Source organism: Podarcis tiliguerta (assembly GCF_965153285.1).
Source record: "Podarcis tiliguerta genome assembly, chromosome: 10".
NCBI lineage: Eukaryota > Metazoa > Chordata > Lepidosauria > Squamata > Lacertidae > Podarcis > Podarcis tiliguerta.
This window is the reverse complement of record NC_139543.1, coordinates 7655070-7680677: the sequence shown is the minus strand read 5'-3', so window position 1 is coordinate 7680677 and position 25608 is coordinate 7655070. Positions and strand designations below refer to the sequence as shown.

General features: G+C 41.0%; 1 protein-coding gene across 27 annotated transcripts in view; it reads right to left on the bottom strand.

Moving 5' to 3' along the window:
* KMT2E (lysine methyltransferase 2E (inactive)) overlaps positions 1-25382 on the bottom strand; it is a 59977-nt gene extending 34595 nt beyond the window's left edge. For 7 of the 27 annotated variants that reach the window (XM_083399246.1, XM_083399271.1, XM_083399272.1 and 4 more), the window contains exons 1-6: positions 23961-25266; positions 5708-5892; positions 4633-4747; positions 2654-2883; positions 1698-1778; positions 292-350 (exon numbers count right to left, since the gene is read on the bottom strand). In XM_083399246.1, the coding sequence (XP_083255372.1) occupies positions 292-350; positions 1698-1778; positions 2654-2883; positions 4633-4747; positions 5708-5778 (556 nt within the window). In that variant the 5' untranslated portion in view covers positions 5779-5892; positions 23961-25266. Of the gene's footprint in view, positions 1-291; positions 351-1697; positions 1779-2345; positions 2553-2653; positions 2884-4632; positions 4748-5707; positions 5893-8974; positions 9070-10003; positions 10188-23960 lie in introns of those variants that run through there. The other 20 variants (XM_083399261.1, XM_083399257.1, XM_083399249.1 and 17 more) reach the window with 12 other exon arrangements.
* Between the last annotated feature and the right edge of the window lie 226 nt (positions 25383-25608).

The window sequence follows — 25608 nt, the reverse complement described above, 5'->3', positions numbered from 1 at the left end:
GAGCCCGGCCTTGGCTGGGGAGGGCGGGGTATAAATAAAAAATTATTATTATTATTATTATTATTATTATTATTACTACTACTACTGTAATAGAGTATGAGTACGTGTAGCATCTACTTCTGCATTTGCCCTATTGCCTATCTAACATGGCTGTCATACAGAATTAAAAAGAAAAATAACCACTGGCAGTAACTTGAACAGTATAAGGCTGTAAATCAAAAGCATTGTGTCAGTAGCTTTTGGGAGAATCACTCACTAATTGTATCTTAGTTTAAGAACTTTGTTACTTACCTGACATATTTTCCCTTTTTCTACGCTGCAGCAACATTGCCCTCTCTTTATCTAAGTTCCTGTTGACAAAAAAAGAAAATAAGAAATAAAACTGAATACATGTTACTCTGTTGCTGAAGCATCTAAACTTTCTGACAGATAGCTCCTACACATTAAATGGAATAATTAGAGATATAAAATGATTGTTTCCACTCACTGTTGTATGGAAATTCATTTTCAATATTCACAATAACTACTTAAACTCCCTAGCAAGGAGTTCCCTGCTCTAGGAATTTTACAATTTAGTATAAAGCCCATAATGAAACAGTTGTACCAAAACAAAGCAGAACTAAAGCACTGCAGTCCCTTCCAGTATTCCAGTTTCACAGTTAAGAGGAGAAACTGCTGAAATATTTAGCTAAGGGATTCTCCTGGCTCATAAATTCAGGGAAGAAATGATATAAGTAAAATAAATAATACTTCATTGTGAAAAGGGGAGAATTAAATAAGCGGTGAGAGTGAACAAGAGGGTGCTTTCAGCCATTCAACAAAAACTGTGCTGCAGAATGGCTGCTTCATTCAACCCCCAATTATTGTTATTGGAGCTGTTTTCAACCCACCCTTCCAAGTGCCAGCAGCAAGCAAATCCCTTTCTCACATGGATTGCATGTCTTTTTACTGTCCCAAGACAGAGGAAGGAGTCGGGTATCAAAACTATGCCTCAGATGAGATACGGAGCAATGGCAGTTGATTGCCAATGGTTCCAATTCAGAGAACAGTAGTAGCAGAAAGCTACTTGTATGTTGTACATTAGGGTGTGCATTGCTGAAATACTATCACCTCCTGTGTGGAACTATAACAGTGTAATCCTATTCATGACTGCTCAGGTCTTACTTATTCATGTCAATGGGTCTTACTTCCAAGTAAGAGGGTACAAGATTGCAGCTTTTCCCCAGCATCAGGCCCATATTTTTGCCCATTCAGCAGTTGACCTACATGCAAAAACCTTATTTCACACCTGCACTTGGACAACTGATTTTCTCATTTTATTAAATCTACTGTGATCTCCAATAATAGTTTCATGTAGTGATAGAAGTATCTTTCAAAGATAGCAAAATAGCTTTCATTCATTGAAAAAGCAGTCACTATTTTTTTCTGCTAGGCAAAGGCACTTTTATAACCTATGGCAGGGAAGCCACCATTATAGGCTAATTCAATGAATTATTATTTCCAGGTTGTAGCCCAAGTCTATTATTTCTATTATTCCATTTCTAATGATTAATTTAGCAATACAGTTTAGGAATTTTAAACATCTACTTAAACAACATGAAGATGACATGCAACAGTCACTTCAACATGCGAGCTATGAATTTCAAACCTCATGCAAACAACAGGGGTTTTTTTTTAATTGACCACAGGCGACTTACCTAGGTTGACAACGTTCACACAAGTATATGTCAGGAATATGCTGCCTGTCGATCCCCATGCAATCGATGTGCTGCCAAACACTTAAATGATTTAGAAAATAGAATAGTGTTACTTTTGCAGGATATTGGAAGTTCACACAGCTTCCATCATTTCTCTTCCACTGGATATACTGCTACAAGTTCTTTCCCCCAAAAGCTCCATTCTACTATCTGATCACTCATTTAATACACTGCTTTATCAACATACCCTATTACTCCACCTCAAACAATATTTAAAAATATAAATTATGAACATTCAAAAAGGCAAGTCACTTCACTGTTGTGAACAAGTTCAGCTGTGCATACGCACCTCTTTGGATGACAGAATTTCCCTAACCAAACTCCAAAATGTTTGTTTTTTTTGAATTCTCCTTCATAAGAGCAGTTCATAAAGCAGTCTAGCAATCTTAAACAAATTCAGTTCCAAGGGACAACGCAGCCAAAATACACGCTGCGTTTTCCCCAGGGTTTCCAATTAAACTGATGTCACATCTTGGTATATTTCCATGCACCCCTTTTAGTTATGTGTCGCCTCCTGGCATTAATCTTGGCCCAGAAAACCCGTCCAACAGTTGGTCAAGCTCCTCCTACCCAAGTCCTCCCTCTTACCCTTCTGCAGGGTTAACAATGACTTGTGAGCCGTGACCCTTCTTAGTATGACCCCCGCTTGCAGAAAGTCTTTGCTGGCTTGGCTGGTCTGTCACCTCCCCTCTCCATCCTGAAGGCAAAATGGCAGCTATCACAATAACAAAATGGCGATGGTTTCTCTTTCTCCCATCTTTGCATAATGCCCTACAATGCCTATGAAGGGCCTGAGGAAGGAAATGGCTCTAAGCAATTAGGGACAAGAAGGGCTGGTTTCAGTAGCACAGAAGAAAAATATTTAAGAAATGTTTGCATATATGGCACTACTTTACCTGCATTTGTCACAACAGATCATATATCCATCATCATGTGTAAATCCACAAATGCACCTGGTTATATCAGTTCCATAGCTTCCATCCTCAGAAGTGCTGATAGTAGTAGCACTGGAGGTCTCATCAAAATTTGGAGCAGTATATATGCCTACTTCATTCTTGCTTATGAGAACTGATGGAGGAGGAGACGCTGGAGGTGTTGGAGGAGGGCGAGCACCATAGTTATGGTCCTGGGAAATGATATTTAGAAGGTAGATGGTTTTATATATATTACTTCTTTTCATGGGAATGCTTACTCTAAAAGAATCAATGTACATATCACTCTCTTCCATTCTTTTATAACTTTCATATAAACTTTTTTCCCAAACTTTTGAAGCTCAAGCTACCTTAACGGGGATGTTAAAAAACAGGTGACAAACTATCCTGGTTTTGAAAGGCACTAAGCATAAATCAGTACCTGAAAACTAATGTAATTACTTGTGTACTGGAGAGATCTGCTTCAACTGGTTTTGTTACCAGAAGTAGTTAATTTCCATTCACATGATTTTGGCATACACCTTCAGCTGGGTGTGGCTAACTTAGAAGAGATCAGAAAAGGATGGTTTAATGTATACACTAAAAGTATTTTCATTTAATTAATCTTCTACTATTCTTTAAACAGTGAAGAAAGCGTTGCTTTCCTCAAATTTCCACTGCACGCTAGCTTGTTGATATTCACATTTCATCTGAACAGCAAACATCTTTTTATCACTAATAACTTTATCTAGGAAAACTGCCAGGCATCACTGAGCATGGTACTAGTCAAGGCTCTACATGCACACTCACATTCCCCAATCATGACATAATAAAGCAGAGAAATTTATCTGAGCTGAATTTTAAAAAGGGCACTGACACAAAGCACACCTTGTTTCTCGGCACCCATACAGATTTCACCTAGCTAGAAGAAATGCCAGAATTCTTCAAAATGGAGTGCATTTTCGTGAAGTGCATGACTTACCCTCTTTAACTAAAGGCATATTTCTATTTTATACATGTATAGCAACCGTCCCCATTTAGGTGCCATTTATCTACACGAAGAAAAGCAAGCCTATTCATCACTCTGAAAATATTTATAGATTGATCCCATTATCCTACACTGACAGGCTCAGGTGTATCAGTGTCAGTTAATGTTCTTTGGTGCAGCACCCAGGGCCATATTACATCAAAAACTGGTGCACATTGACATAATTGAGGCCTATTATTATTATTATTACCCTTCACCCAAGGATCGCAGAGTGGTTTACAATTTAAAAACACAAAAATACATACCATAGCAACAAATAAAAACAATTACCCCACCCCAGTTTAAAAGGCCATAGATTGTTTAATTAAACAAAGGCCTGGGAGAAGCGAAATGTTTTTGCCTGGTACCTAAAGATATGTAATGAAGGAGCAAGGTCATCTCCCATGGGGAGAGCATTTCACAAGCAGGGAGCCACTGCAGAAAAGACCCATTCTCGTGCTGCCACCCTTCAGAAGTGTCACAGAAGAGGCACACAGAGAAGGGCCTCAAATGATGATTGCAGGGTCCGGTTCTGCTTGCAGGGGTAGATGTGATCCTTGAGGTATTGCGGTTATCAGCCATTTAAGGTATTGTAGGTCAAAACCAGCATTTTGAATTGTGCCCTGAAGCTAATTGGTAGCCAGTACAATCAGGCCAAGATTGGTGTTATATGTTCATCTTGGCATTCCATTCGTGAAAATTTAGGTCTGGATGCAACCCACTTTGTTAAAAAAAAGAAAAAAGAGAGACAGTAATAAAGAGTGAATACAAGACTTCTAGTATCAGAACCACTCTACCATATAAGTGTCATGATTTTGGCTGTTTTAGTGGAGGACTTCCCACAATAAGCCGGAAAATCAACCAAACAAGGCACATTTAAAAGTTCTCTTTATTGGAAAGAACCTTGAAGAAATGCTTTTTTAAAAACAAAACTTACCGCATAAGGCAAACCAATATAACTGTGTGAATGATGAGAACTGCTGTTATATAGCTGGTGTGGATAACTGTTTGACTTCTCAACTACCACAGGGCTAGCTTCTACAGATTCAGGTCTGAAAAGCAAGACAAACATTAAGCTTTCCCTTTTGTTCCAAATTGCTGAATATTTCGGTATTATGATAAAGGTAAAGAAGGAAATGTTTGTTCCTATGCTCCTGTCAAAAATAAATAAATGTCTGGCAAGCTGTCAGTAACAACATTAATTTAAAGTTTCTGTAGTGGCATGGGTGTGCACTATCAAGTGAATACTATCCATTTGAACAACACTGACAACAATGTTGTAAAACAAAGAAGCACAAAAAAGATTACAAGGCAGGAGTACACAAGTATCAATAATTCTTATTGTTTCTGAGAACACATATGCAGCGTAGGAGTCTGCCCATATGCTGTTAGCAGTATCTGAAACCCCAATAAATTATGACATCTAGTGGCAGAATAAGCACAGCACCACAGGTTTCCTGTGTTGCCAGCACTGTATCCTGAAAGGATGTATTTTACAGGTTGTACTAAGGAACAATAAAGCTAGACCCTGAAGGAAGGTGCTCCTGATTACTTTATTTTCTATTATGTTCACAAGTTATGTATCAGTATTCTGATTTCACCCCAAACTGAATAGCTCAGAGCAAAGGGGGGGGGGGGGATGTTCACTGTGAGAATAGTTAATAAATGTTAATTTAAGAATCACCGTAGATGCTAAAGTAGAAATGAATGAACACTATATATGAAAAAAAAAAATTGCCAAAACTTTTAAAACAGCAATTTTGTCAGAACATAACCAAATGGGCTCCAATACATACTGAAATGTAAGTGAAGTCAAGACTTTTAAGAAGGAAAACTATAAGCTAAGAACTGTAAAATTTACATCTATTTCAGGTAGAGTTCAACAAACTTTGATTCTGTTTATTATGCCCAGAAGTGAATCAACTGAAACTCAGCAACACTGCAGAGATGCAGAAAATGAAACGTAAGATAGAACCAATTTTGCAAATTTGCTGTTGTGCCACAATACTTACTCTGAGCCTGCAGCCATTTCCAAATATGACGTTTCTGCTGTGTCAACCCCCAACGGGACCACTATGCTCATGACGTTCGTTTCTGATAAATTCGATTACTATGGAGTTCTATGCATTGGTATCCAAAACACTGGGGCATGCCAGCCACAGTGCTCATTGCAAACATCTAAGTGCATCCACAAACTCTGTTAACCAAAAGAGAAAAAGAGAAACTTAAAATTTTTATTTCAAATGTATGAGTTAAAAGAGCTTACCTTTTTTAAAAATTTCAGTATGAACATTGAATTATTGGAGACTGAACAGTCTCTAATAAGCACAGTCTCTAAGCACATTTACTCAGATGTCAATCCTAGAAAAGGGTAAAATCTATTTCAACTACTTTCTTACATGTTACTTATTAATTCCAACCCTTTCTGCTAAAAGTAAACTGATTAAGTTAGTATCTGCATCACTACTGTATGCCCTTAACAAATGCATGCAGCCTTCATTTATAAATGTGCATGTTTATGTGCAAACATCTGTATTAAGGCTTTAATGGTTACTCACAGTAAACAGGTCTAGAGATTCCTTTAGCAAATAAATGTAGCAAAAATAAAGAACATTAAGATAATTAAAAATGAAGACTCTACATGCCAATTTTGAAACTAAGGGTGACCAACTGAGAGCCTATACCAGAGTTTCCCAAACTTGGGTCTCCAGCTGGTTTTGGACTACAATTCCCATCATCCCTGATGGTAATTAACAATAATTTATTATTTATATGCTGCCCATCAGACTGGGTTGCCCAGATAATTTGGGTGGCTTCCAACAAATTAAAACTCAGTAAGACATCAAACATTAAAAACTTCCCTATAAACTGCCTTCAGATGTCTTCTAAAAGTCAGATCGTTGCTTATTTCTTTGACATCTGATGGGAGGGCGTTCCACAGCGTGGATGCGACTACTGAGAAGGTCCTCTGCCTGGCTCCCTGTAACTTCCAAGTGAGGGAACCACCAGAAGGCCCTTGGAACAGGATCTTAAGTGTCCAGGCTGAATGATGGGAATGAAGACACTACTTCAGGTGTGAAAAGGCTATTTAAAGGTCAGCACCAACACTCTGAACTGTGCTCGGAAACTTACTGGGAGCCTTTAGGACCTGTGTAAAATGGTCGCAACAGATGCTCCCAATCTGGCAGCTGCATTCTGGATTAGCTGTAGTTTCCGAGTCCCTTCAAAGGTAGCCCCACGAAGAGCGCATTGCAGTAGTCCAAGAGGGAGATAACCAGAGCATGTACCACTCTGGCAACAGGCAGGCAGGATCTTAGCCAGCATACCAGATGGAAATGGTAGACAACTGCCCTAGACACAGAATGATGGGAGATGTAGTCCAACAACAACTGGAAACCCAATTTTGGGAAACCCTGATCCACATCAAGTCTTCTGCAGTCACTTTCTCTCCTCCTTCTGTCCCAACAGCAGCAGAGGAAGTGGAGACCAGTTTCTTATGCTACTTTTGATTCTGTCATTGCCTGTTTCTTCAGTCTACAGACCAAATATCTTTTCCCAGCCCACATGCTGAAACTGGGTGATGATATCAGTGCCTAGATTTCCAGTCTCTGCATTAAAGGTTATCTCTGATTTAATACTGTCAATAAATAGTGCAATTCTATACATATCTACACAGATGTACAGTCTCACTGAATTCAGTGGAGCTAAATCCCAAGCAGGAATGGAGAAAGTCAGTTCAGATTTTAATGTGAACCTGCCAATTCACATCTCTGAAAACAATGTGCAAACCAAAATGCAGCTATCCTTCCAAATTTGTACGTCTCTTAATTTTGTGATGGGAGTTTTCTAACCAAATAATGTGTGCAAAAATGTACATATTAGATAAAAAAATGCATTTTTGTATGTTTATATAGGGGAAATTGTAGGCAAGAAGTGTATATTAGGAGAAAAGTGAACGAATAAGCTGATGGATTTTTTGGCAGGACTTTTCTTTTTTGAAAAAAATTGACAAACAATGTGGAATGTGGCAAACTTACTGAAAAAAATAAGAACTCAAAATGGAGCTATCTACTCTACTCACAGATAAGTATGTACAGAACTGCAGTCTAAATCAGGGGTAGGCAACCTAAGGCCCATGGGCCACAAGCGGCCCACAAGCCACCCCAGAACTGAGCCACGCGCTCGGTGAGTCCCTGTGCTAAACTGGCACAGGGACTCGCTTCCACGGTGCCGGAAATCACATCTGCGCAGACGCCAGAAATCGTGGGCGTGCAATCTGGCCCACAGAGGGATTTCCGCTGGAGTGAACCGGCCCAGGCAAGGTAAACCTTGCCGACGCTTGGTCTAAATGGTTAACTGAAGTCAAGCTATCCACCCCAATACAGGCACACTAAAGACTTTTTTCAATATAAAAGACACTTAGAGAAGCCCTACAGAGAACTCTTCAAACCATATTCAAATTCCTGTTTCTTATGCTGTTTTGAATCAACAGAGATAGTTATATTTCAGTTAAATGTATTATAATAATGCTGATGATTTGATGAAGGATGGAAAATGTTATTGAAGATCTTAAAAATCTGCATTTCTAGCTCTACATGGAGTATCATTTGTAGCTCAACAGGATGGATATGTATGTGCATGATTCACTATTTACATTAAAAAGTTACGTTGTGTGTGTGTGTGTGTGTGTGTGTGTGTGTGTGTGTGTGAATGCACGCATGCTCACTTCATTATATTTAATATACATTCATGCCACAGGCAGTTTCCTGTGTAAAACAAACCAGCTGTTTTTAGGAGGAGCCTGAAAACAACTTGTGTACATCGACTGCCGCCAAATGCTGCCTGAATCACAAAGTATAGCACTCCTTTTCTAAACCTATACTACTTGAGCTGTTGAAATAGTTTTTCTCCCTTTTTTAAAATTTAGCCACAAGAGACAATATCTGTTACAGTTCTCTTCAGTAAGGTAGCTAGATCTGTACCACATTAACCTGTGCACGCTGAATATCATTTGGGTCTAGTGTTTTTATTTCTGTAACCTTTTCCTCCTCTGTAATTTAACCTTTTGTAAGGCAAGGTACCCATTCACAAGTAGTATTTCACCAAATCTCAGAGAAAGGTATTGCTCAACCAGTGGTGCTGTAAACAAGTGTGGAATTACAAATTTTAAGTCACTGTACCCAATCTCCCAGCTTAGAAACTTTCCCTAGTTGTAAAATATATATGGAATAGGTTCGATAAGCAAACCTCTTGTGTGTCTGAACTATTTCATTGCTTACCATCTGTTCTGACTGCCTCAGCAGGAATGAAACTGACACATCTGCCAGAAAAAAATGCAGAAAAGGTTGGTTTTCTAAGCAGAGAAAATCTTGATCTGAAGAGGAGGAGACACTAGTTATTTCAGAAGCGTGCATCTATTACAACACTGTTCTGGCTTTAAAGCTCAAGTTTTAAATGGCTCCCTGCTTTTTTAAAAAAATTGTAGTACTCCACTAAAGATGTAAACCTGTTCTTTTTTTGTTTGTTTCTTTCTTTTGTGGTGCACAATATGAAATGTAAGGGTACTGTAATTATGGCTAGGATCTTGTTTGGCTGTAATTACTTTTAACAACCAATAAAGCTAACTGGAAGATACTGACTTTTTTGTGGTGGGGGATACAAAAGCCTCACAGATCCTTAAAAAAAAGACTGTTGCTAACTGCAAGACAGATCTACAAGAGAGACACAGGATGGGCAAGATATATATATTTAAAGTAAGCTGAGTGATGTCACTTAAAACAGAATCTTTATATATACAGCTTCTTAAGAAATGTCATTACATTCACAGAGATCCTGTCATCCCAGTGTTGCTAAAACTAATACTGATCTTAAAGTTTAACACATCAAATGTAACAAGTTATGTTAACACAGACTTGCAGGCCTCGAAAAATCCTGCCTTCATGTACCAATGTGTTTACAGTGGAGTTTGACAGGGAACTAGTGAGAGTACACACAATTTTCTTAGTATTCATCAAATATTTTTTCAGAACTCAATTTAAACAACAAAGCCCTGCCAATAGGCTAGCTGCATTCATCAGAACCTCTAACCAGAGGAAAATAAAAAGCTGGTGGGTTTGAATTTTTCTTGCCAAGACTTTTAGAACACCAAATTTTGAGCCACATCAAATGAACCCAGGAACATGAAAAACAGTTAGTCCCGATTATTAAACCCCATACACATTTTTTATGTAAGTGTAGTCTAAATGTTATTGTTAGCAAGCTATCCAATTTATCAAGGCCACTGTAGAATATTCTAAAATATTTCCAACCTATTTGCTAAGAGTTGAGGTCCACTCAGTCATCTAAGCCATTAATGGAGACGACCTGCACTGCATTCAGAACTGATCCCTGTGGAATCCCACTTGATACCTCTTTCCAGTTTGATGCTGATCCATTCATTACTATTGTCTGGATGAAGCTGTTCAACCAACTGTAGTAAATCATCTTTATTACCTGAAAGCAATAGGCATCTCATAACCATGATGTTAACGTCAAACAGCTCTAAAAGTTAAAACTAGTCCACTTTAACTACATTAGTAACAATAATTGTTTTAATCTCTTAATTCAGTCACCTCAAAAACTTTTAACAAGGAAACAGTGAATTATGTCGATATTTACAGCATAGCACCATACTAAAATATGGGTGTGGAACTAAATTTGCTGATGGACCAGTACTATAGAGGTAGTATGAGGCAATGAGCCAAGGCAGCAGACACAGGCCTCTTTGTATCAGGCAGTGCAGGATATGGAAGGAAGGAGAGAGGCATCAAATATGAAAAAGTTATGCCATCTGGAGGCAATAAGTGGCTGCAGAGCCACTGTTAGTCAAAAGTCCAATAATCTCTGCTTCCTATCTTTCCCTCATCCCATGCCAGAAACATAACTTTGGCATGAGGTCTTACATCCTATCCATCTTCCTAGTTCAGAGAAGGAAAAGTGCAAAAGGAAGATTTGCAGGAGAAGAAAGATGTTGTAGTATACAAATGAATCTCCAGTGACAGCTTTCCACAAGTCAGTGCCACCTGGTATGGCCCTCTACTCTAAGAAGATACTGAAGATGCAATATTCATTACATCTTCTGTAGGCACTGTCCTAGATGTAGCAACCAACAGCTTCGTATGCCATAAAAATAAACATGAAATTCTACTCCTAACACCTTTAGGAGTTCATATCGCTGTGATATTTCAAAAGCTATGGTTAACACTGGACACAGAAATCCAACAGACTATAACGATAGTAAGGTAAGTCTCATGTACCAAAATTTCAAGCTATATTCACTGCATGTAGGTTCAAACTTCAAAATGGAGAACACACTTGAAACATGGTATTTCAAGTATTCAGGAGGGCTGGACAATATCTGTTTTTCAACATTGTGATATATCACAGAAATATTGTGATGTCTGAGGAGGCACTGGCTGGCGTCACGGTTTTCCCCGCATTGTGATTTTTGTGTAGCACACCCACCATGATTTGCGACATATTGCCAGGTCAAAACTTATTAAACAGATAAAATGATATGGACTTCAAACCAGTATATTGCCCAGTCCTAGTGTACAGGTATGCAAGCCTATTCTGACTTAGCCTCAATGTATTTCCAAAACTATCTAACATTGAGCTCACTCCATTAATAGCACCTATATATCTATGAACTAGCTAGTATAGATAGTACAACGGCTAAGAGTTTGAGTTACAAACTGGGATGTTCCTAGATCTTACTTCACGCACAAACTCACAAGATGGCCTACAGCAAACTACTATCTTCCAAGCCCCCAACTGTGATGGCTGCCTACATTATAGAATATTTGTGATTATTGAGATAGTGTATGTTAATTGTTCTGAATACTCAGAAAGTATTTTATAAAAGCTCACTTTTAGCACTAGATCCCAACCCAAAAGGACATACTTGTGAGTCAGCTTGACCTTTGCTGAATTAAGCTTCACCCAGCAAAATGCTACAATATGTTGAATGAACAAACAGAAGAACCACCCTTGGCCGACAAACCCAGATGTCTTCATTATTTACAGGAAAGTTGCATACAATATCAACATAACTATTTTCCTGCACTAACAGTCCTCAAACGGGATTATTAAATGAGTCCCCATAAAGTAAGTAACTGGATGTTTATTCAACTAAAATAGAACCAAAATAATCAAACTATGGTTTGCAATCATGCTTTAGAAGGCTCGCTCAAAGGACTGCTGGCTCAGATGTAACAGCAAAGTGCTGTTGGAATAAAGGAAAATATCAACTAAACTGAAATTGTATGGTGAAGTGGGATGCGGCAAGAATACAAACTCTATGGTTTGGTCTGGTGTAGGTGATTTGGAATGAACTGCAGGAATCTTAACTTGCACACTCTCTTGCCCCAACTTCTTCCCTTGAATGCAAAACAGTACAATCTCTTGACAACTGTGGTTTGATTTAACTTAAATTAGTTAACACAAGAAGAATCTTAAACCAGTTTTAGGCTCAATTTTGTTTAAACTAACTTTGGTTAAATCATAGTTCCCCAAGTTGCATGATGTAGATGCTTTAACTCTCCTTATGTGGAGAGGAGAAGGAACATGAGCCAGAGGAATGCCTCAGGTCATTCCTGATAACATAAACCATGGTCAAGATTATATGTCTGAATGCATAGACTCTCCACAGCAATTTGAAAAGGGAAATGGAGGATAGAGAGCGGAATAGATTAGGACTTCTTTATCAAGCTGCTTTCACCTTCCAGGTTAACCCTTTCCCCTTCTCTTAATTACCACTCTTCTTATATTCTACCTAATCCACCCCCTTGTATCTTGTCTATTTAGGCTGTGAAGTCTTCAGGAAGGAATATCCTGGTTGGCAGTAGCACTTAAACAACAGTCCCTTCCTAGTTTGGATATCATGTGAAACCATGTTTTCAAACAAGGAAAGCTTCAGGAGAGGGCACATGAGCACTCCCCTGTGAATATGAACTGCAGCATTCATCTGGGGATGCTTGTCCACCATCGCTAACCCAGGGATAAATTTCCAAAGCAACACAGTTTCCTAAAACAAAACACACTATTCTGAAATCCCTGAATTCAAAAATGAGAACTATGGGCAACTGTATAAATCCCATTATATTATCTTTAAATGCAATCTTATCCTCTTCATTGAACAGTTGTGCTGATGAAGAGAGAATGTGAAACCCTTGTTGGGTGGTATCCAACTACACCATTCTCAATGCAGACTCATTGAAACAAATGAACGAGTAAAATCCATTGATTTAAACAGATCTACTCCATGTGTAGTTTAGTTGGATCTCACCTATTGACTCCTACACAACATAAATGAACTTGATTGCACTCAGTAAAGAACAAAAGCTTTAGAAACAGAGTGCAACTTATTTACAGAACCTTCAGCATTTATCCTGATCTGGATCCATCGACTGGATGTTCTTGATCTTCCTTTGAGAACTTCAAATGATGAAATAAAAATATTTGCATAAAAGTATACACTTTATTTTCAACCTTTTCCTTCACAAAATATTAATTATTAATTCAAAAATATTAAAATGATGGATCATGGGTAATCTATTTATAGTCTTATTCTCAATTTCTCACATCTGTTAAACAGGAATCCTGTTTATTTTGCAAATTTGTTTTATTACCTCATATAGTGCCAGACTTAAGGCTGCTTTGACGACATTTCAGGGTAACAGTTCTACAATTCTGTTCTGCTTTGCTTTTTTGATACTTCTGTTGTGGTTTTGGTATAAGAGACTAAAATCTCAAGTTCACACTATAGCCAACTGTTAGGGCTAGGAGTCTAGAGGCAGGCAGGTGTTTCAGCAGAGAATCAGCCTACAATCTCTAATTGAAGAATCAGACCAAGGTCAGCAGCTTTATGAGGTCAGATAAGAATCTACTGGCTCCTCATATCAGCAAGACTCAGGTGGGCTGGAAGCTGCAATAATGTTATCTAGCAATCTGCAGTAGTGTTGCTTTAGTACAGCAATTCAGGCCAGCAGTTTCCTTAGGTCAAGGGTTAGGAACCTATGGCACTCCAGATGCTGTTGGTCTCCCAACTCCCATCAGCCCTCATCAGCACACCCACTGACCAGAAATAATGGGAAGTGTAGTTCAACAACACCTGGAGAGCCCATCTTACGTTGCAAGGTGTTCTGGTAGTGTACAGTACGATCCTGGACCAGTATTTTAAGCCAGATGGTTGGCTCCTTCAGTCGATTTCCCACACCTATATCCATATCTATCTTTACTTAGCTCAAAGTGGCTGTAATAGACAATGCTCAGCATGCCCTCCTGGAGCACCTGAATAGAATTGTGCTTTGCCAACAGTTCTATCTAAAGAAAATGTTGGCTCCTACATAGTCTCTAGCCCCTTTCTACAACAGAATAAAGGAAACAAGGAAGGGAAGTGGAGAGATGGAGAAGAAACAGGCATATTCTTTAATTATTATTTTTTAAAAAGCATATTGTAATTGTTAGCATGTACTGCAAGAAGAGCCAATGACTCTGACTAAAGTAATGGGACTCTACAGCATATCCTACTCAGCTTTTTATGTCAACCTATAAAGAGTTAGAATATGTCTGCTGACGTTCTGAAAAATGTAGTTCTATCTGGCCTTCACAAGTCTGTGGGTTCCACGGAGCAATCAAAATACAAAGAAAAATCACTTTTTCCAAATAGTAAAAGCACCTATAGTACCTCCCTACAATTAAGCTCTATTCTACTTCTAGAACACAGGGTATTTAAAGCAGTAACAGCTGTCTAAGTTTAGAAATAACAAGCATTTGTTTTCAAAGCAGAAAGGCGGAGGACCTGCCAGAGCAGTCCAGTTTAGGGTGTATATAGCCTACCTCATATCTGCTTACCTTGCAAGGTAGAATTTGACATCCTTAGAATTCTAACTTTCATTTGGAAGTAAAAGAAGAAGATGATGATGATGAAGATGGTTAGCAGGTATTAGATGCACTGAATGCATGTTTGTATCTTTAAGTCTGAATATCAAGCTATGTAGAACTACTGGAGGCCAGTGGGAAAGGCTTCCCTGTCCCTTTTACCTAACTCACTTATCTATGGCTTTCCCCTCCTCCCAGCCCATTCTTTGTAGCAGTCTCCATTCCAGTCCTGCTATTTTTTCTTTTTTTAGGTGCCTTTTTTTGGAAACAGTAATTTTTAAGGTGGGAGGGGAGCAACACAAAATAAATTTAATCTGCATCATTCTGCTTCCATTTTTTAAAATGAAGTTTGAACCCTCTTTAAAGCCTCCCCTGTGGCCTGGAAATTCAGATCCAGGAACAAAGACTAATCTAGTTTGAGATTTGGAAGCAAACAAACTCCTAAGAACTGTAACAGTCAATCTCTCCGCATTTAAGGTGACCAAGGCCCAGGCCAGGAAATCTACAACTTCCAAGTATTGCTTGCACAATGGAAAGTACTGATACAAATACATTCATAATTCCACCTTTTAAAATTCTGAATAATTAATGTATGGAGCTGCTTTAATTGGGAAAACCAATTTTTCCATGAAATTATTGCTGGGTATACTCCTCACTAAAGTGAAGTCTAACTTAACTAGGCACATATTCTTTTGATTAATCTCTTTTCCAATCTTCATCCCCTGGCAGCCCAAATCTAAAATTTCAAATTGTAAGTTCCTCAGTACAGAGACTTAACTTTTTGGTTCTTACTCTGTTAGCATCCCAAGTACTGTGATGGTACAAAAATTAGAGCCAATTCTATAATGAGGCACATTGAAGCAAGCCACTCAGGTGGCACAATAGGGGGCAGCTTTACAAGTGGCAGACTGGTTGGGACCCCATGAACTCTGCCATCCACATCACTTTCTTGTGCTCTGCTTTTCCTCCTCCTGCCAGTTTTGTAGAAGAGCGGGAACAGCAGGAGGAGGAAGAAAACAATACATCACAAGGAAGCAGAAGTACCTCTGCTCTCCCTAACACCATGTGCATTGCTGGGCACGAGGAGGTGAGACTGAAGTCCCCGTTTTAAGTTGTGGGTCCCTCCCATACAGTCTGGAACTTGACACTTACTTCTTTTTTAAGTTATCACTCAGCCTAACCTACTTTAGAGGTATCTGAAGAAGCGTGCATGCACACGAAAGCTCATACCAATAACAAACTTAGTTGGTCTCCAAGGTGCTACTGGAAGGAATTTTTTGTTTTTGTTTCGACTACGGCAGACCAACACGGCTAACTAGAACTACTTTAGAGGGTTGCTGTGGAGATATATCGGTGAAGGGGAGGGAAAATAATATACACCAACTTTAGTTCACTGGAAGAAGGTTGGGATATACTGTAAATCTAGTATATAATAATGTGGTCCTGGATTCCCCCCCTTCTCTAGCTATGGTAGGGAAGACAAACATGAATCAAGTGGTGATTAGGTAAGGAAAATGTAGGATAGGGTGTGTGGTGGTAGTGGAACAGATTAATTGGAAAATAATAAAGCCAATCCAGTGGTACCTCCGGTTGCAGACAGGATCTGTTCCAGAGGTCCGGTCGGATCCCGAGGTTTCCGCAACCTGAGGACCGCTTCTGCGCATGCGCGTGTGGCAGTAGACCGCTTCTGCGCATGCATGGCGAAACCTGGTCAAATACTTCCGGGTTTGCTGCTTTTGCATCCTGGAGTTTACGTAACCAGAGGGTTATGTAACCGGAGGTACTACTGTACTTTTTATATGTGGATTAGCTTGTGTCATTTCATATCAAGTGAAATAATTTTGTGTTATAAAGTCCTGATATTAAAAAGGCAGTGTGGTGTAGTGGTCAGATTGGTGGACTAAATCAGGGACATCTGGGATCTCTGTTCATTCTCTCTCCTACGGAGGATAATGGGGGAAGTTAATGCCACACTTTGCCCCATGGAAGGATGGGATAACAATGAAATGAACTTAATGTTTCTAAGAGTTAGCAATGCTTAGGCTGCTGATCTGGGCTGTTTTGAAAGGGCAGCAACTTTTAAAACTATTTTATTATTGCTGTATTTTTACTGCCAGAATAACTTGTTTGACCTTGGATATTATGCACCATATTTTTTTTTGAGGGGAGGGGTTGCTGCTCTGCCTCAAGCAGCAAAATGTCCTGTACAGGCCCTGACAAAATTAGTACCTTCTCAAAAGACAGCAGAAACTATAGCACAAGCCTATCTGTGTTTATCCAGAAGTAAGCTCCACTGTGTTCAATTGAGCTTACTCCCTAGTAAGTGTAGTTAAGATTGCAATCTTAGATATTTTTCCTAGTTTTTACTCCTGAACTGGGTAGAATAAACAACAACAATTAAACCTTCTCCCAAAACATATGAGAAAATGGTTCTATGATCAGTTGCCATAAGCATTCTAGTCTGTGGTCTCTAAGGAAGGTTGCTGCCTTTTCTTTAACCACTGAAACAGAATGCTACATTGAAAGGAATATATGTGCTGCAACTTGACTGTGGTGGGTGGCTACTAACGGTTATTTCATCGGAAATAACATGATGAGAAGATATTTTTCTCTTTATTTAAAAAATATGCACTACTCCAGAAGCAGTGTTAGAAATTAGCCAGGCGCATTTTGCTACTGGCGCAGGTCCAATTGCGACCACTTGGAGATCTCTGGATGGCAGGTTGGTGACTGACATCTCCATCTGGCTGGCTCTCCAGCTTTCTTAAACTGGTAAGCAGAAGAGCTTATTTATCACATTTATAACCCACATTTTTCTCCAAGGAGTACATGGTCCCGTCCCCCCAGTTAATCCCTACAATGACCCTATGAGGTAGGTTACACGGCTGTGACAGGTCCAAGGTCACCCAGTAAGCTTCATGACAGAGTGGGGATTCTCCCAGATCCTAGTCTGACACTCTAACCACACTGGCTTCCTACAGTACTATGGGGCAGCTATATACATTAAGTCGGTAAATAAATATGTGGAAAACAAAATGTCACTTGGAGAAGGATCTGAAATATTTCCCCTGAAGCTTGAATTTGTATTCTGGATTGTTTGATTTGATGTTTTAATGTGCTGTAAACCACTTTGGGATTTTTTAATTTAAAATATAAAGTGGTATAGAAATGAAATCAATAATAATAATAATAATAATAATAATAATAATAATAATAATAATAATAAATCTCCCTCCGGGGGGTGCCTAGACATTCAACTGTGGTAATCATAACCTGGGTTTAAGGTGCCATTTAGCAATTAGCTTATGTATCTGAGTTTCTAACACTGCCCAGAAGGCTGCGCTCCTATAGTCTTGCATCAATGCACTGCAAAGGAGGTGATGCTGAAAAATGGTATTCTATTATTGTAGTTTAAAACATTAAAAAGCCATCAGATTGGATTCAGTGTTCCTTCCATTCACAGACAGGACTGAAATCAAAGGGATTTCCTGCTGGAAAGAGGGAAGGGGGAGAATCATCAAACTTTTAGAGCAGCTTTTCAGGGGTCAAGGAGAACTGCAGGAAGGAGGAATTAGTAAATATTGCCTCTCTTCCTCCAGTGCGAGTATTCCAGTAATAGAATTCTACTCCTGAGAAAGCTGAAATCATCCCACAAAAATAATGCAGTTTATTACTTTCAACTATATAAAGCATGCATGCAACACCCCCCCCCCAATAACCAACTTCTCCTTATATTTAAATTCAATAAACAGTAGAAGGATAGGTGGTTTCTTTTCAGTGTCAAATAAGGCATATTTCGAAGATTATAGAATGTCTGGTTTCACTCAGCCATGAAGCTTACTGGACGACATTAGGCCACTCACTGCCTCTCAGTCTAACCTACCTCATGGGGGGGTTGTTAGGATAAAATGAGGAGGGAAGACACATGTCTGTCACCTTGAGCTTCTTGGAGGGAAAGGTTGCATATACTGTAAATGTAATAAATAAGAAAAACAACAACAAAGAAATCTGAAAATGTTGGAATTGTAACTGGTGAATCAAAATATATTCTTCTGTATATCACGGCCTAAATTAAATTGGAGTTCCAAATGTGCATTTGAGGCTAATCTTTGGCTTAGTGTCAGGTTCACTGCATTCCTGCTAAAGCTTTCCATTATTACATTGCAATTCAAATGAAAAGGAAATGCACTGCACCATTTAAATAAGTGACAAGAAAGCACCACTACTTTCCCCACCTTCAGTCCAAGATGCAGAGGGTGCTGCTCCTTTTAAGATAATATTTCAGGATATGATTTGGAAACTTCACCAAAAAAAATTTGAGCCACAAGCTTTGAACCTTATTAGATGTTAAGCCCTGATACAAAACATGTACACAAGATTAATTCTATTATTTTTTATATTAATTAGTTGCTTTACTCACAAAAGAGACCCAAAGTGACTTACAATAAAGTATAAACACTAAAAAGAGTGATGACAAACCAAAAAAAAAAAACCTACAATACAATGGCTTCACAGAACCAGCCCCACTAAGAGATGAGAACCACTTCAAACTCTTCAACTTAAGGTCCAAAAGCTCATGGGAGGGGGTTTGTCTGCCATCTAAAAACAGATAAAGATGGTGCCAGGCATTTTTAAAATTAAGTAAAACAAAAATCTGAATATTCACTCTTTTAAAGAGATAAAATACAATTGTATTTTTTTACAGGTTACAAAGCACGGGGTGTGGGAAGGCTTCCATTACATCACAGACTAATGAAAATTTGAGCTACAGACTCAGGAGACGATGTCCAGCTGTGCCAGCAAAAGCAACAGAACTTCCCCTTCCTCTCCTCACCGCTGCAACCCAACCACACCCCAGTTTGTTTCAGAGAATCCTCCAATCCCCTAGAGCAGATTTGGGGGGCTCTCAGGAAGCAACAGTGGAGACAGGTAGGGGGAGCCCTGTTGGCACAAGCAGGCTGACACAAATGGATGTCACTCAGTGTAGTTCAGAGAATATTTTAATTCTTATCAGAAATAATAAACCATCTTATTTTGGATCAACTGTACTACAAATTACATTGAATTTTTATTTGAGACATTGTCTTGGTCAAAGGCTTGAGACGAACAGCATGCAGTGGACCTCTTATAGTCATATGTTGGATTCAGTGCTTCTGATATCCTCATACAGAAGATTTCTTCTGTAAACTAGAAGCTCCTTCTATGAGAAGAATGGAGCCCCATATGTTTACTTAGCTGCTGTACAAGAATTTGTCCTCCTTGTAGAGAAAATATGCCAACAAATTTTAGGTTAGCTCTATTTATTCTATTTTATAGTGCTCCATAACTCAGCAATTTACAAAAAGAAGTTTTCTGAAAAGAAGTTTCAGAATTCAACCAAGGCTCATCTCACTTCTGGTACCAAAGTTTATTTAACAGAAGCTCAGATCAAAGACCTTGCTGCACTTTTAAAGGAAGAATGTAATTCCTGAAAAATGAAATAACCAGACCTCTGGATCACTGATTTGCTACTTACCAAAAGCAAGAGTGGGAGAGGTGAGGTGGTGGGGAAGTCAGCACGATGCAAACAAGGCAGCAGAGCCAACATGGTTCTTCTACCTGTGCATCTGCACAGCGCTGACCTCCCAGCCAAATCATCCCTCCCGCTCTTCCTCCAGGTAAGCAGAAGTGACTCTGCTGCCAGGAGGTCAAGTGAGCACTGCCACACCACTATGCTGCCCACCACTGGACTTATATCTGAATAAACATGCATAAGATTTCCACATATGGAAAAAATAATTTAAGCCATGTAAGACTTTCTTAAGTCCTATTACTGTGACTCTCAGCGGACCAAAAGGTACACTATGGTTCACTGGATGAAATATACGAGTTGTGTCCCAGATTTGTGACCCATTGAAGCTCACTTTTGGATTCTAACAAATGAATCTGCAGTACGAAATCATTTAGGCTGCAACCCTAAATTCTGCTGGGTGCAGAACTGCCTTTCTTGTTGAGGTAGAGCTGCAATGCTGCTTCCCAAAAGATATGTCACTGCTGCTTGCTGGGAGGGAGAGGGGCAAAGAGATCCTGAATCAAACACTAGTGGAAGCACTGAGTTGGCTCTGCCAGTGCACCATGGCAATCTGCTCACTGCTTTGCCCCTCCCCAGTAAGTGACAGCCAGGAACTGTGGCTCCACTAAACCAGGTGAGCCTTCTTTAAAAATCTCAATGAACAAAATAAAACTTAGAATAAGGATATGTACAGTTCAGAACCCACTAGTGGAATGCAACATTACTAGCAGTTCCACATTACAGACAACATAGAACAAAGGCCTTAAAATGGCTTCAATTCTCTTTTAATGGTGGGTTTTGAATTAACATAATATTCTGTTTTCTTGGGATCCCATTTTGGAGAAACCAAATACTGACATCATAAGTAGTAAATAAAAGCAAACCATCTGGATGGCACCCAACTAACTATTCTATAGTCAGAGTATACCCATTTAAATCAATGGATTTAAGTTCTACTCTAACTCAGTTAGATGCCACCCTTGATTTTTCAGCACACAAAATTCAATTTATAATTCAAATGAGAAGATGAACACCTAAGCAAAATTGTTTATAATCAAGGATCAACTTTTTCCAGGTTTACAAGGCTGTATATACAGTATGAAAAATATTAAAATCATTAAAGTGACAATCGTTTTGACTAGATATGCCTATGCACATTTACTCAGCTGCAAGTCCCATTAAGTTCAATGGTGTTTACTCCCTGCTAAATGGATAAAGGATTGTAGTCCCATACATTAAACCATGTGTAAACTAACATGTTCTTGGCCTCACAACATACTGAAGGCATACATGAATAGCCCTGTAATGCATACCTTGTCCCCATTTACACGTATAAGAAGCAGGTTATTAACTATGCAAGACAGTCAAGTTAATATATGTAAATTAATGTTGCCAGGGTTGAAGGGAAAATCCACTGCTAAATAATATTTTGCAGAAGGTTACACAACCACATTAAAGTTGCAACTTGACCCTCAAGTCATTCTAACTGCAAAAATATTAAAAATATAATTAAGTGAAACTTTCGTATACTTTTAGATAAGCATGTTGCTCTCAACTGTATTCAACAGACCCGGAAGGGGGGCAGGGGAGGAGGGAGGATAAAGGAGAAGGCTTAACAGCACAATAGTTACTGTATTTTAAATGCATCATCACTATTCATTTGTCAGTGGCAATTAGCACCTTACAAACAATCCCTTTTCACAGTGAAATATGCATTTCACATGTAATGTGTAACAAAAAAATCATGTAGAAAAGTCACATTTAAAGACATGTAACCTTTAACACACCCACCCCTCGAAGAAGGGGGAGTTTTAAATCTGTCTGTATAATTCCTTGGGGGAGGGAGAAACACAGGAAAAATCTGTCCTGCAGCAACAGATTATTAATAGATTAGAAATTATTTGGCTTGATAGTGCTATCACAATCTCAAATGAAGTGCCATGATAAAAATTATTTTCATGTTCTCATTGTAATGCTGGTTGCATGCCAGCATTAGACATTACAGCACAAATCTAGATTAAGAGGCCAAGAGGAACTTGTCCACCATTTTAAAAACAAAAGTAAAAAGATTAATATGGCATGCATATGAACTCACTTCAAACATACACACATAGACCACAGCAGCTACACCAGTCCGTCATCAATCCCCTCCCCTAGGAAGACTGGTCTCGTTGATTTGTGCCTTTCACACAAATAACCAATAAAATTAATCAGCTGGAACCCAGCATTTTAATCGTAGCAAAGACGAGATACGTTTCGTTCATGACTTAAAGACGGCAGTCTTTTTTTCATTTAAGCATATTAAGCCTATAAATGTGCTGCAGACAAATGCACTGCATGGGGTGTGGAGGACCCGAGCTGATTAGATTACCACAACATCAGCCTGAGGCCGCCATTTTTAGAATCTCTAAAGGACAAAAGAGGGAAATTACAGTTTTTACTCCACTTTTATGGAAAGTAACTTTAAAAGTATAGCGTGTGTCATCAAACCTCCTCTGTAGGTCACCTAGGTTTCCCGGCGTTGCTTTGATTTCTTTTAGTTATGCTTTTAAACGGGGGGGGAAAGTGTTCCACTATTAATCTCTTTAAAGGTAATCTAAATATACGGAGGAGGAAAACAGCCCTAAATTCATCTGGTTTACTATAAGAGTAGCATTTCGGAGAGTTGTCTACTACATCGTTTGAAAACCACTAACTAGGCTTTTAATCACCGCGCATTCCTCGATGATTGAGTGCTGAGAAGGACGGGACCTTTCTAATTGGACTATATTACAGTATGTTTCTTCTACCCTATTTAGTACTACACAGTGGACCGTTTGTTTCTCCTCCCCCATGTCTGCAGCACTAGGGTCTATGCCACCAACTCCTTTCAAGAAAGAGGTTCCCTATGTGTCGTTCCCGGTACGCCAGCCCTGGCCAGGAGGCACGGAAGGTAACACAAAGATGAGGGCAAATATAACCTTATGCAACCAGTTTTTTGAAAAGGGGGACCCCGGGGTAAACCCCCCACCTGCCACCCCACCCCCTTTTAAATTGCTCCTCAAAGTCTTCGGAACTGTTCGCCGTTCGCCTACTACTATATACACGGATCGGGGAAACGAGAAGATGGAAGATATAATGAGAGAGGTGTATATGTATATATGTGTGTCTGTGTGTGTGGAAAGGAAGATTAGGCCCGTAATGAGCCCTATCAGTAACCACAAAACACAACAAATAACAGTGGCCGGGGCGGGCGGTGCGGGGGGGTTGAACAAGGACATAGCGCCCGAATTCGTCTTACGGGAACCTCGGTTCCCAATAAATATTTGCCAAAAAAAACCCGCGCCTGTTCTTTAAAGCGAGAGACAACACAAGCAAAAAAAAAAAGCACGCTTTCATCGCATTAAGCGACCCCTGGGAGGTTTATTTCTAGCAGGAGGCTGGCATAGCGGGGGCCCCCACCCCAAACACACACACACACACACCACCCATCAGCTCCGCCAGTTACAATAACGCGCCATATTCGCAAGATAGAGCGACTCCCTCTCCCTTTTAAGCCAGTCCACCCCCACCACCGGAGCGAGGTGAGCCTACGGAGTAAAAAGAAGAGCCACAATCCAGAATGAATATAATACACGCGTATATATAGATATATACACACACACCCCCAGAAGAAACGAGATGCGCCGCCACTTTTTAGCCTTTCTTTTTGAAAGGTGTCTCTCCCCCCCCCCCCCCCGGCCGCCTTTCCCCCTCAGGCTCCCATCACGGGGCATGACAACCACAATAAATAAGGATAATAATGGCAGACTCACCTGTAATGGTCACAGGCCAGGCAAGCAGCACCCCCTTAACCGAGCCCCTCTCTTACCCCAACCAAAACAATGCAACAGTCCCACTGCGGATGTCCCTCGCCTGGGCAGGACGGAGCCCCTCAGCCGCCTGTGGGGAGCTGGGGGTGGGGAGAGGCGGCTCACTGGCAGCAGGGAACCCCGAGGAAGGCGGCTGGGCTGCACCGGAGTCCCGCGGCGGCCGAGGGAGAAGCGCCTTCGCCTCAGGACCTCTGCACAAACCCCCTAACTGCCACTGCTGCTGCTGCCGCGGCCGCCGCTGCTCCTGCTCCCGTCTCCCTCCTCGCAGCCGCCTACGCTCCCTCCTATGTCACTGCCTCTCTCTCTCTCTGGGAAAATGGCGTCGCCTCACCCCCCCCCCCCTTCTCCCGCTGCACGGGGTTCACCCGTCCCGCCTGGCAGGGGCAGGGTTACCAGGGCGAAGCCAAACAGCCGCCATTTTGCTTGTGGGCTGGAGTTCCGTTGGTGCCCGGCAGCGCAAGACGCCCCCCGCCCGACACCCACCCTCGCCGGGCCCGTTTTTGCAATGTGTGTGTGTTTCCTTAATAAAGCCAGGCGACGGGAGCGCGAATAGGGGCAGCGCGCACGGAGGAAAGGAGGCTCGGGGAAGCGCCGGGTGGGACGGGGGCAGGGGGAGACGTTTGGGTTCGTATTCAGGGCGGCCAGGCAAGGCTTTCAGCTGTGACAGGCGGTGAGGGAAGTTGCCCGAAGCGAGTGACTGCCTTAAGGATTTCCTAAGGAAGACTGACGGGTCGCAGCCCCGACCGTCTATGTATGTTTTAAGAGTTCACGTTCAGGATCTACAAAACAAACTGGGGCCTCGGTGAGCAACGTGCAAAGTGTCATCTCGGGACCACTGGGATGGCTCTGGGTTTGTGCACGCGTATAAGCCGTGCATTGGACTTCAGACGTGAAAACTAGTCCTTTTCAGCAGCTGGCAGAAACGGGTCCCTTTAGCGTTTGGGCGCCCAGGGAGGAAGCCGCGCTCGACTGCGTTTGTTTTCTAGGCCAAGGGCTCAGGGTTGCAGCTCGGCGGCTCGTCTCCGGCAGCTGCGACTCGTGGCGTCCGCCAGCACGAGCCTTTCATCGGAGGGATTCTTTTTCTCCTTTTCACCCTCGGACAGGTGCGAGCGAAGGGTCGGATCCGCTTCCTCAAAACGGTTACTGCAGCGGAGGAAATGGCCCTTCTCTGGAAATCTCGGGACACCTGTCCCGGCTCAGAGGGCAACTCGTAGCCGCGCGTCCCAGTCCCCCATTTTGCTCGCGGCCTCCCCGTCAAGGCCGAGCGCCTTCCTTCCCCGCCGGCTTCGACTTCTGCCTGCGCACGGAGCCCGCTTCCCGGCCCGCCTGCTCGCAGCCCCTCCGGCGGGAGCCGAGCGAGCGAGGGAGGGGAAGGCAGGCAGGCAGGCAGGCTGGGGTTTTCGCTCGACGCCCACCAGGGGCTGAGTGAGCCTCCTTCAGTGCGCAAGCTCGGGGCACCAGATAAAAGCTGGGCTGGCAGCTCTTGCCCTGCCTTGATGGAGCCGAGACCATCGAGTGGCAGGAGGAGGGAGTTAGGAACAGGCTTAGATAAGAGGAGCTCGCTCCCGCTAGGAGGAAGAAGCAGCTGAGG